Source organism: Corvus kubaryi, unplaced genomic scaffold (assembly GCF_017639235.1).
Source record: "Corvus kubaryi isolate FWS band 111438036 unplaced genomic scaffold, C.kubaryi_AGA036_p1.0 split3-73, whole genome shotgun sequence".
NCBI classification, from domain to species: Eukaryota; Metazoa; Chordata; class Aves; order Passeriformes; family Corvidae; genus Corvus; species Corvus kubaryi.
This window is the reverse complement of record NW_024582091.1, coordinates 26,290,679-26,302,721: the sequence shown is the minus strand read 5'-3', so window position 1 is coordinate 26,302,721 and position 12,043 is coordinate 26,290,679. Positions and strand designations below refer to the sequence as shown.

The window sequence follows — 12,043 nt, the reverse complement described above, 5'->3', positions numbered from 1 at the left end:
GAAGGGCAGCACAGAGGAATTTCAGCCTCTCCCACCAGCAAGCCACTTCATTGGAGATGCAATTTAAATGCCTCTATGTTAAAAGCACAAAGCATGGGGGATATTAGGAAGAAATTGTTCCCTGTGTGGGTGGTGAGGCACTGGAACGGGTTGCCCAGAGAAGCTGGGGATGCCCCATCCCTGGAAGTGTTCAAGCTCAGGTTGGATGGGGCCTTGAGCAGCCTGGTCTAGTACAAGGTGTCCCTCCTCATGGCAAGGGGGTTGGAAACAGACAATCTTAAAGTCTCTTCCAATCCACTCTCTGAAACTGTCCAGGAAATGAGTCACCTGTTTGACTCCCCTATATTGCTTATACCAAGAAACAAATACTCAGCTTTGGAGTATTGGTTATAGCATATATTTTATTTTAAATAACCAAGTTCCATGTTAAAGCTCAATACCCCAATGTTCCCTTTAAAATGACAAATGATTAAAAAGATTTTTGTTACAAAACTAAAGCTAACAGCAGCTCAATCTTTTATGTCTGACAATTTATATTACAACATATATTCTAAATTTGAAAGTACAAAGAGTTTTCAAAGCTGTCCCAGACTATCAAGCTGACTTTGACTTTTTGGGAGTAGGCCCACCATCTTCAGCTGACTTCTCTGCTGGCCTCTTTTTTAAGCCTTTCATTTTCCGTGTCTGCAGTTTACTAAGATCTTGCTTCTGCATGTGGATTCGACCATAAGTTGTACCAAACACATCGTGGGAGATATTCTTTTTCTTCTTAGGCTGCAAGGAAAGAACAATGTCAGTATTTCTGAGTACAGTCCCAGGAGCTCTGGTGAGAATCAAGCACCCAAAAGCAAGGCCTCATACATTGGCTGGAGTTTAGAGACTAAGATTTGTGCTGGGTGTTTTATGTGCTTCCAGGGGAGAGTGTGGATGCCAGCTGACCACCACAGAAGTGCTGTGGCCCCAGGAATGTCAGTTGGCCTCGATGAAAGTAAGCTCTGGTCAAATATACAACAAGTAACACTTCAGTCTTTGCTCCTCTTCACAGATAGATCTGAAAGCAATGCCCTTTCCAAGCTACGTACCTTCAGGCCTTTCGGCTGTTTCAAAGACAGCTTATAAAGGTCATCTGAAGCTAAATGTGTCCTCCTCATAACCAGATCTAATGAAGGTCCCATCTCTTCCAGTTCAATTCTGGGTATTTTACAGCCAGATTTCTTCAGAAGCACTCTAGGAGGAGAAAACCAACCAAAATCAACATTGTCCCCTGTGCTAAAGATGTATCCATCTTCCTTAAGGATAGGTTTAATCCTGCAGCTCAAAATACTATTAAATCAACTGCTACCACTAACTCTATTACTGGGAAAGGCATCTATCAGTCCCATTACAATTTGAACATAAATCAGTCCCATTACAATTTGAACACATCCAAAATATGACCTGGCAAAAGTACTTTATTATTTTTTTTAAAATGAGACCAGTATAATCAGTATCACTTTTAAAACTCAGCCTCAGTACCCTGAAAGCCATATCACTTCTCAAATTCAAAACAGCACTCTGGGTATTATTAGGCATGAAAAATACTCACTTTAATTTACAGCAAAATAACCAGAGCACTATCTGAGAAAGCATTTTGGTTTTTTGTTTTTAAGAGTGAGGCTGATTTAAATGATTTTGTATTAAGAGAAATCAAAATCACATGGAACACTATGTGTGCTACGAATGTTCACAGCCTCCTAAGTCAGGGAGTGAACTGTAAGGGTAAACACCAATGCAACAAGAAAGATTGCCTTATCCTGCCTTTTCCTGGTTTTCCTTGTGCGTCTCTGTCTGCAGCCTACCCCCTGTTATTCCCTGACAAACACCTAAGTGAGGAGAGTCCTAGAAATCAGCCTGAGAACAGACTAAGTCCATGAAGTCTATGACAGTACCCAGAATTCACTAAGTTAATTCACACCACCTTACTAATCTAGCCATATGGAAGAGCAATCCTGAGCCAGGAGGAGCTCAACAAGGAAGGAGGCAGCAGACTTAGGGCTCAAGTGTTCTCTTGCTGTACAAGTTATGCTGGAGCACCTCTACACATTGCATGTTCTAAATGCAGCTCAAGCCAGTGCAATTTCACAATTACAGATTGAAGTTGACGAGTGTACCAAAACCCAAACAAATAGATAAAACACATACTCACTTGTAGCTTCTCATGTAAATTTTCCCATCTACAGCTGTGAAATGCAGAACATACTCTAAACCAGCCAGACGAATATTGGGCACAGTGGGACCTCTGAAGAAATCTGAGAGAGTATTACAATGAATAAATGCCAGGTTTTTTGGCTGAAAATAAAACCAACAGATGCCTATAACAAACTGGTGATGTGATGTGGGCCCATTTTGATATACGAATCTCACAAAATAGCCACTACTTAAAACTGCAGCCTGGCCAAAACACAGGACAGAAATTTAATATTGCACGTGTTAACATGCACTGATGAATCCAAATGTGTGTGGAAATCCTGACAAGAACACAGTGACTTTCCAGAGATAATTTGGTGGCAATATACAAGCTACCTATATATATACTTCTGATCTGTAAGTGCATGAAAAAGAGCAAATACACCTTCAGAGCAGTAACTTAACATTATTAAGCTAATTGGAATAATTGCATTGTCTATGCTTTTAAATATTCATCTCTAAAATCAGGGGAAAAAAATTATCTTATTTGGTGTTTAGACCAGCCAATGCTCAGCTAAACACAGATCAGTACAGAGAAGCCATTTGCTCAGGTATCTGTTTAAAGACATAATTCAAACCGGATACTTAAATCTTAATCATAGCCAGATTTGGAAGACTAGAAAGAGGGATCAAAACCAGTACACAGCAGATCAAAACTGCACCTTGTCTACTCTTATCTACATTTTCTCTCTCTGGGAAAAAGTTTCGATATATCATTTCTTTCATATCTCCCTCACAACAAGGCACCTCTGTCCTCTAGGTAAAGCAATATTTGTCATTATGTCTAATGTTTTCTCTATTAATAAGCAACACATCTGTGAAAATAAGATACTTCAAATACTTGCTCAGTTTGCAAAGAGAACACTGAAATACAGGTTAAATACAAAATGAGCCACCTCTCGCAAGGTTCTTATATCAGGCTATGAAAATATACTGTGCAATCAGAGAGCCTGCAATGAGCACAGCAATCTGTCCAACACACGCAGAGGGTGGAGAAAGAATGTGACCTTGACCAAGAGAACAAGGTGTGCTAATAAACATGACAGGGCAATGCTGAAATATAGGAGAACTGTTAACAGGTGCAAAACACATCACTCTTTCCCGCTCTGTCCTGTTTTCAGATCCCTTGGCTACTTGTCTTTTCCTTCGCTACCTTTTTGCAAGAGAATCAGCACTGGAGTAACATCCAAAACACAGTTTTGCTGGCAAATACCAGCTGGAGTCAGCCCAGGAAACTTCCTTGGTCAATTAAACACTCTCTTCTCCTTTCGAGTCTAACTTGCAGTTAGCGGAAAAGTTGCAAATATAACATTTTGTTTGCCTGTGGCATATTTTTCCCTTCAATTAGCTCTCTGCAGGTACACAAGCTTACATTCATAGTGGTTTTATTGGCAACACTTCCTTTCATATTTTCCTGTGGCATCATACATCTTTTTACCCACAGGATGATCTCTTCCAATAAACGCAGGTGGTCAGGAATTTGTTTCCTGGCAACACTGAACAGCTGCAGAAACCTTACACTTCAGTATACCCAGAGAGTTGAAATTTTTTTAACATACTCTTAATTTACAACTCTTGCTTTGGTTGGACTAGAGACTTGCTTTCTCCTTTCTTTCCATCCCTAGTTCTCTCTCCCCCTTGTCCTCAAACATGTTTCCAGAACGTCTAATTTACTCTTTCCTACAGAGAGCTTTTCAGGACCTTTCTATTTCCAGATTAAATTGCTAATTGATGGTGGAATGTAAGTCTTTCTGTATCAATTCGTAACCAAAAGCTGGTAACGCTGTAATCTATGCAGCTATGGTTAGATGAGTGCAGTTCAAACTGTATCCCAGACATTTCTCAGCCATCCCCTTTTCCTGACCAGAAAAAGCCCTCAAATCTTTTCAAACACTCAAAAGCAGTCTGTGTGAGGAAGGCTGTTTGAAGACCAAGGTGACAGCCAATCTAAAATTGCAGAGATGTCCTGCAAACCAACGTTTTAGAAAGTGTATAAGCAAGCCCTATAGTGCCTGGCCATTTTTAGGCTAAAATAGATGTTCAGTAACTGAACTAATAACAAGCAGGCAGTGTTGTAAGAATTGAAACATCTTATAGATACAGGCATTAAATGTTATTAGCACTTCATTAACTGCATTCCAAGACTTACATCATCAATGAACTCCTACACTGCCACATCAGAGGGCAATGAAAACCAAAAGAGAAAAAATGGGATGTCTTTGTCTTTCAGGTCTCCAAAGAAAATGCATCTGTCATTTATTCCTCCTAAACAGCATCCTTTCACTTCACAGTTTAACCAGACTATAGCATTTGGTTACCATGAAGACAATAATTCACCTTTGCTCTTAGTTTTACAAAGAAACTGCTGTAAGATGATTGTACAAACATGCATAAGCCCTTTTGATATCACAAAAGACAATGAAAGCTTGGTTGTTCCTCGGCATCACTGGCATCACACTACTTTGGCAACAAGAAGCTGTCAGCTATCTAATATTCCCTCTGGGATCCCAACAATACTGGTACAGCAACAAAATATTTGCAGCTGTTGTTATAAAGACATTCTCCTATCTTTCTTAGCAAGAGTAGCAGCTTAAAGGTACCACCTTTTGCAGAAATGGAACAAATCACTTCTTCCTTATCAGTTAAGTGCAGTTTTGAAGCAGGTCAGATTAATACCCAAAATATTTTAATTGGTTAGTGATACCTTCAAGCTTTTATTCTCCTTAACCTTTTTGTCTATTGTTTTGCATCTAGGTATTTCACAGAAGTCGGCAGAACAATTAAGACCTGGAGTACTTGGCATATGTTCAAGAAGGAAGACTGGGTGTGGAGTACATTTGACTGCCAAGTCATTAATGGCTAATAAATAGGAGAGGAGAAAGGACAGACAAACATCAAGAGAAATAGGAAGGACTATTCAGTTATTTGGCAACTATCTTACTACGCCTGTCTCCCATTTCAGCTGTTTGACCATGGGGTGCAGAAGCACATCTGGATTCCCATCACTGTGCACATGCCTGAACAAGATACACCCCAGAAAAGGCATCTGCTTCCTGCAGCGTAAATACTCATTGACAGTGACACAAACATGCAGCAGTAAAACTCACTTATCTTCGTATTCAATCATCCTCAAAGATGTATAAGCTCTGTTACCACCCTTTCATCCATCCCCAAGAATCAGTCAGCTGCACTGAGAGGATGAAAATTTACTCCTCTCCTGCTCCCTTTCAGTCTCATTCCAGATGAAACATCTTGCTTTAAGGAATAATACTAAGGAAACAATTCTCATTTTTAGGGTCTGTTTCTAAAGAGCAGTCATTTACCTGTTTGCCTAGAAACCTAGAAAACCAAGAATGGAACCAAAAGAACAAGACTGTTCTTATTGGGCCAGGTTCAGTATTTCACTAGTTTAGGAAAAAAAAAAAAAAAAAGAAAAAAAAAAAAGAGGGAGTAATCTACTTTTACGACAACTATTAAAAAGAAAAAACACACCACCCTACTTTCTATATCTAATTCTACCAAGCAAGATGCAATTCTTAAGTGTCAAGAGACACAGTATTCAGACTTCTGTGTCTGAAAAAGCTACAATGTGCTTTATCTTCCAGAGCCTCCAACCTTAGGATAGTAAAAAATTCCATGCCAGTTTGTTTCCTAAGCTCCAAGCCTGCCTTAAAGTTAGGGCACAACTATTATCTACAGCTGATTTTTACTGCACCTGTTCTTTCCAAGTATCCTAAGCAACGGCACACTTGTTAGAATTTCCAACAGAAAAAGCTTTCATTACAAAAACAGAAGCTGAATTATACTGATTTGACTTTTCTGTAAGCAAAAATATCCCACTTTCTGAACTTAGTCCACTGATTTCAATTTAGATACTTCAAAACATTATTTGGTTAGAAAAGTGATGACCCACTACAATTATAAGGCCAAGACTTTTCGGAAAATGACAGTTTTCCCACAATCAAAGTAATGAATTCTAGTGAACATGAAGTTTCATCTTCAGAGTCTTTTAGGACAGTTTTTTTTCCTCCCTTTAATAGTCCTCATGATTAGTTAACTTTAATTTAATGTGACATGAAACCTACAAGTGCTAATTCTTGTTTGCTTTCTGTGCTGAACACAAGCAAACATTTATTGACAAACTAGCTTTTCCCATATTACTACAGATCTATGCAATCCTACTGCCCAAATCATCAAAATACTGACCAATAAGAAGGCTCTTCAGTCTTCTGTATTCTTCATTCACGTCAAACACATCACCAGCAAATATCAACATAGGTTTTGTCCCTTCAGGACATTTACTGTTCTGTGGAATAAGAATTTTAAAATAACAAAAATTCAGACAGTGTTAGGGAACATATTTTTGATTTGATAGGTGGCCAGCCATTCAACACTGAATGAAAAACTTCTGTGACCTGTGATCAATAGGGACAGAATAGACCAACGAAATTAAATTAAAAAGCAGAGCATAAAATTAACATTCTGGAGAACAGAAACTACCATCCTCATATACTGCATGAAACACTTTTTTAAAAAACAACTGGATTCACTTCAGGGCACATAAAAAATTGCAACCAAAAAATCCACCACTAGGTGTCGCTGAAATACTGAATTAGCAATTCCTTACCTTAATATCTTTTAGGGAAACAAACTTCTCAACGCCCAGCTCAATCATGTCTAGCACGTGGTAGTCAAACATGCGACCTGTGAGAGCAAAAAAAGAAAAACCAGCTACTTAAATATTCACTGAACACCCCATCATCCCAATAAAAACCCAAGTGAGAGTTATTACCTATTATCAGGTTGTTAGGTCGCTTCTTGTTATGAGAGCCAAAGAGAAACAGAGAACAATCTGATTTCTTGGAAAAGAATTCCTGCAATTGAGGAAAAGAATAAAACTTATGAGTTTCAGTTCACAGGATTTAAAATATTCTGCAAAGGTATATGGCACAAACACATGAGTTTAGGAGCTGCTTAATGAGAAGAGCAACTGCACTTACCAGAAGAGTTTTGAGCATGTCATGGGTGTTTTTCAGCACTTAACGCTAAAACTGACAGCTGGATTCAAGACTCAAATAATTTCTTTTTTTATTTCCTATTGCATCTTAAAAGTCAAGTCAGGCAATTTTTTCTTGCCATTTTATCTATAACACTCTTTTTTATAATTCCTCATTATTTGCTTTTACACAAGATACTTCCAACCACTTCTCCTTGCCTGACAAGTAAGTATTTGCAAGCTGGCTGCTGCTGTAATGCCTCATTGTAGTTTCCCAAATAAGCTTCATGCAGCATATTAGCTTTGCCTGACAGCTTCTGAACAACCAGTTAATTCCCTCAACAGCAAGTCTAACAACATCTGCACTTGGCACAGGAGTCCCACTACACAGCAACTTCATGTCAATTTATTATTTAAGACTAAGATGCTACTTAAAACCAAGCCAGTGGTGACTATCACAGAGATCTTTTCTCCAGGAGGAATAGATTAGAGAACCTATTGTATCCAGAGTCAACATGACAGCAGTTCTTTCTAAAGATGTCCAGCTCCAAAGTCCTTTTATGCACTTCTGCCTCCCAGGGCAGCTCCTCATCTTGTGTATCAACAGTGGTTCAGTGATATACACACACACACAACTTATCCAGTGCTTCCCACAAGTACGTACCTTGTACCAAGTATGAACTTGGCAGTTGTGAAGCACAGAAGGATACTTCACCTCCCACCCCTGCAACAGCAGCAGCTCAGAGAGGACATTGCAGCTCTGCCCCTCTGGGAGGTCAGAGACACCTGGAGAGGCTGGGTTAATTGCACGTACAAATCACACAGCTCAGCACCAAGTTCTGCCACCAGATCGCTGAGAAATGCTGACTCTAGACAGGCCAAAAACAGGCCAGAGGGGACTCCCCTTGAACCATGTGCTCACACAGCTGTTAATCACTGTGTGTTGATATCTGTATACTCTCCAATAGCTGTGTATTTTATTAAAAAGATGCAAAAAACTCAAATGCCTCAAATCTGCCCTGCATATACTGCAACAAAACATACATTGCAAAACTGCCCTTTTAAAAAATGCCTCTAGCCAGTTAACCAGGACTGCTAAATGACTGAAAGGGGCTTGGTGAGCTTTTCCACTCGGTCCCTAAGCACCCTTGATGGATCCCATGCAGCCCCATAGACATGTGTGTCTAAGTGGTGTAGCAGGTCACCAACCATTTCTTCCTGGATTATGGAGGCTTCATTCTGCTCCCTGTCCCTCTTTTCCACCTCAGGGGTCTGGGTACCCAGAGAGCAACTGGTGTTGCTATTGCAGACTGAGGCAAAGAAGGTATTAAGTACCTCAGCCTTTTCCTCATCCTTTGTCCCTGTGTTTCCCTCTGCATTCAGTCAAGGATGGAGATTCTCCTTAGCCCTCATTTTGTTGGTGATGTAATTGTTAGAACATTTTGTATTGTCTTTTATGGCAGTAACCAGATTAAATTCTAGTTGGGCTCAGGCCCTTCTAATTTTCTCCCTGCATACCCTCACAATATCTTTGTGGTCCTTCTGAGTAGCCTGGCACTTCCAAGGGCAATATACTCTCTTTTTATCCCTGAGTTCCAGCCAAAGCTCTGATCAGACAGGCTATTCTTCTTCCCTGATGGTTCATCTTTTGGCACACAAGGCTAGCCTGCTCAAAATTGTCATAAGAGAAAACACTGTTTATACTTACCAATGATGTTTGGTCCTCAAAAGGCCTGGTAATATTTTTCCTGAGAGGAGGGGAAAAAAACAAGTTAAAATAAAAAAAAACAAAACAGGCCCAAGATAGCCACTTCTAATTAGTTCTCTGATAATAAAAAGTTCTGCATTCCACCAGAAACTCCAGCAGTAGAAGCTCAGTTTGAGTTCAAACCACAAGTCATATTAATACTGCCAGGAATGCCTTAGTGTCACCATTGCCATTTTAAGTACTTTCCTCCATATTTCCTGTCTCCTGGGGCCTGACTTCCAGAACACCAGTACTGGTGACACACCATGAACAACTGCCTTTGCCTGTTCATTCAGTGTTAAATTTAGCTATTACAACTGTCTCTGCACTACATTCATACAGACACTGGGTTCCCATTTTGAGCAAGACTTAGACCTGAAGCCTGCTCTGTACCACCTGCCACAGAACAGGGCTCAGCACTGATGCTGATCACACATAGCTTGTTTCCAGTCTATTGGAAATTATGATCAGTCAGTCATCTTCTGCACCCTGGTCATTGTTCAAGCCCCCATGGTAGCCAGCATCTCTATTCATGCTCTGAAATTACCAAAAGCTGTCTGTCTGTCAGAAGAGTCAAAGATGTCAAAGTGAGACCACTTACCTTTTATACAGTACAGCAAAAGGTTTCTTCACAGCATACTGCAAAACACAAAGTTTAACACATGTCATCTCTAAAACATGCACAGCACTGTTGTTTCTATAACCCAATAGTTTACAGGATCACATGAAACAGTAACTGTGCAGATCAGGCTAGAAGAAGGTACCTCAAAAGGCCTGCTCACAGTAATACCCTTCCAGCAGGTGACAATCTTGTTTCCAAATTAATTGCACAAGGAATTATTTGTAGAAACTAAGAAATAACAAAATAACTGAGAAATAGCTGAAATCAAAGCCATGTAATGCAATCCCTCTGCTTCTAAGGGGCATAAGGAAAAACAGGGAGAGAACAACAATTTGATCAATAGAGGCATAAAGTAATAGGAAAACAACAAAGCAAAGAGAAAAAGGAGTGTAGGAACAGCTATAATATTTTAAGCTATGGAGTTAGGAGACATGATTGGTAGTTTAACATTTTAGGAGAGGCTGAAGCCTCCCTATCAATACAGTCAGTTAACAGGATTCTGGGATATGACTTAGCTGTGTGATACAGTCCCAGTTCTGTACCTAATCCTCTTGTTTTCAAATGGACTTAGCAACACTTCACCTTACATACTGGACAATTGTGGAAAAAATAAAGAGAGGAAGCTCAAAACTTCTGGCAAAGAAGAAACTGGAAGAAAATAATCTCCATTAAGAAGTAGGTAATGACACCTTTGGAGTACTGGTCAGTCTGAGATTTGAGGTACAGGGAGAGTATGAAAATACAGATAGTGCAGCAGAGACAGCAAACTGTAAGAAAGAGAGAGGAAGGTTGCATGCTATGTCCAACAACTTACAATGTCTTTAAGCACTTCGGTCACTGTTAAGTTTGCATTTCCTCCTTTTATGAGCATAGCATTTTTTGTATTTTCATTTAGCTTGGGTTCTCTCTTCTCAAGAAATCTTTTTGCTCTCTTAGTTTTAGGCTTTCTGTAACAATAAATTAATAGTTAAAAACTTAATATACGTAACAAAACCTGACACTGCAGGAAACAGTGAAACCAAACAAGAATTGGAACAAACTGTGTTCAAGTAATTTATTTCAATGACTTAATCCCAACCTGCAGAATTACAACCAATGCCTCAGGTGAATGTGTTTTACTGCCACTCCTCTTCCTCTCTGTCCCCCCAAATTAACAGAGGTGATTTTACAGTCTTGTGCTTTTCAGTTTCTGCTAATTTAGAGCTCAAGCTACACTAGAATTCCCAGCCTACTGACAGGCTGAAGGCTTCGCCTCACACCAGCTCCCTCCACAAGACAGAAACTTGCTTTTGAGAAGAAAACAAAGTTACTCAAAGACCATCAATGGCACCCAAAATAAAAGCACAAGTATGGCACATCTGTTGTCAGGAACCAGCAAGCAGCACTGGGCACTATCCAGGTGAAATACCCCAGCCTTCACAGGGGCACACACCTTATACACATCGGTGGCTACATGGCTTAAGAATCACACTTCTCCACTAGATTACCTTCTGAATAAAGCATTAATTTTAATTTCTTCTTTAAAACAAACAACCACACCCGTTCCCCCCCAACAGACTTGTCACGGTTGGAAGAGACCTCTGGAGATCATCGAGCCCAATCCCCCTGCCAAGGCAGCGTCACCTGGAGCAGGTGACACAGGAACGTGTCCAGGTGAGTTTAGATTGTCTCCAGTGAGGGAGACTCCACGGTCTCCCTGGGCAGCCTGTACCAGTGCCCTGCCACCCTCCATGTAAAGAAGTTCTTCCTCAGGTTGAGGTGGGACTTCTTCTGTTTTAGTTCATGGCAATTGCTCCCCATGCAGATGTGCATGTGATGGGCATCACTGAAACTTCAGAGATGAAAAGAATTCTCTCAGGTATACGGAAACAAATTCAACACCAGCTTGTCACCGCGGTTCTTTTAAGCTACCAATTGAGTAAGGGCTGTTTGGCCACCACTAAAAAGACGGCAGCGCTCGGTTTCCTTTGTCCAGCGCGTTTTCCATAAGGCTTTTCTCTCTGCTGGCTCCCCCCACCGCAGCCCCGCGCGGGCCGCCGCCCGCTCCCGTTTCCCAGTGCGGGGGTCCCCCCGGTTCACTCACACGACCCGGTCCAGCGCATCCATCGCTGCCCTCACGTGCGGCAGGATGTGCGGGAGCCGCCGTGCGGCGTCACATCCGCCGGGAGAGCGGGGCGGGGGCACGGCGCATGCGCGGAGCGCTCTGCCGGCTCCGCACCCCCGTCCCACGTGGCGAAGGGTCTGGAGGGGAATCTGTACGGGGAGCGGCTGAGGGCACTTGGTCTGTTCAGCCTGGAGCAGAGGAGACTGAGGGGAGACCTCACTGCAGTCTGCAATATCCTCGTGAGGAGAAGAGGAGAGGCAGACACGGATCTCTTCTCTGTGATGACCAGTGACAGGACCCGAGGGAATGCCCTGAAATTGTTGTCAGGGGAGGTTTAGGTTGGATATT

The 12,043-nt window shown here is 41.1% G+C and overlaps 1 protein-coding gene across 2 annotated transcripts; it reads right to left on the bottom strand.

Annotated features, from left to right (window-relative positions):
- Positions 1-381: 381 nt before the first annotated feature.
- RPF2 (ribosome production factor 2 homolog) lies at positions 382-11,780 on the bottom strand. Of its 2 annotated transcripts, none has more exons than XM_042016826.1 (10): positions 11,675-11,780; positions 10,406-10,538; positions 9,571-9,608; positions 8,931-8,970; positions 7,019-7,100; positions 6,854-6,930; positions 6,433-6,532; positions 2,186-2,288; positions 1,083-1,227; positions 382-774 (listed from the first exon to the last, which is right to left on the bottom strand). In XM_042016826.1, exons 1-10 carry the CDS (start codon positions 11,695-11,697, stop codon positions 595-597), a joined length of 921 nt encoding a protein of 306 aa, XP_041872760.1. In that variant the 5' UTR covers positions 11,698-11,780; the 3' UTR covers positions 382-594. The 2 variants fall into 2 exon arrangements, with proteins under 2 accessions (XP_041872760.1, XP_041872761.1); XM_042016827.1 differs by lacking the exon at positions 11,675-11,780 and adding an exon at positions 11,215-11,333.
- Between the last annotated feature and the right edge of the window lie 263 nt (positions 11,781-12,043).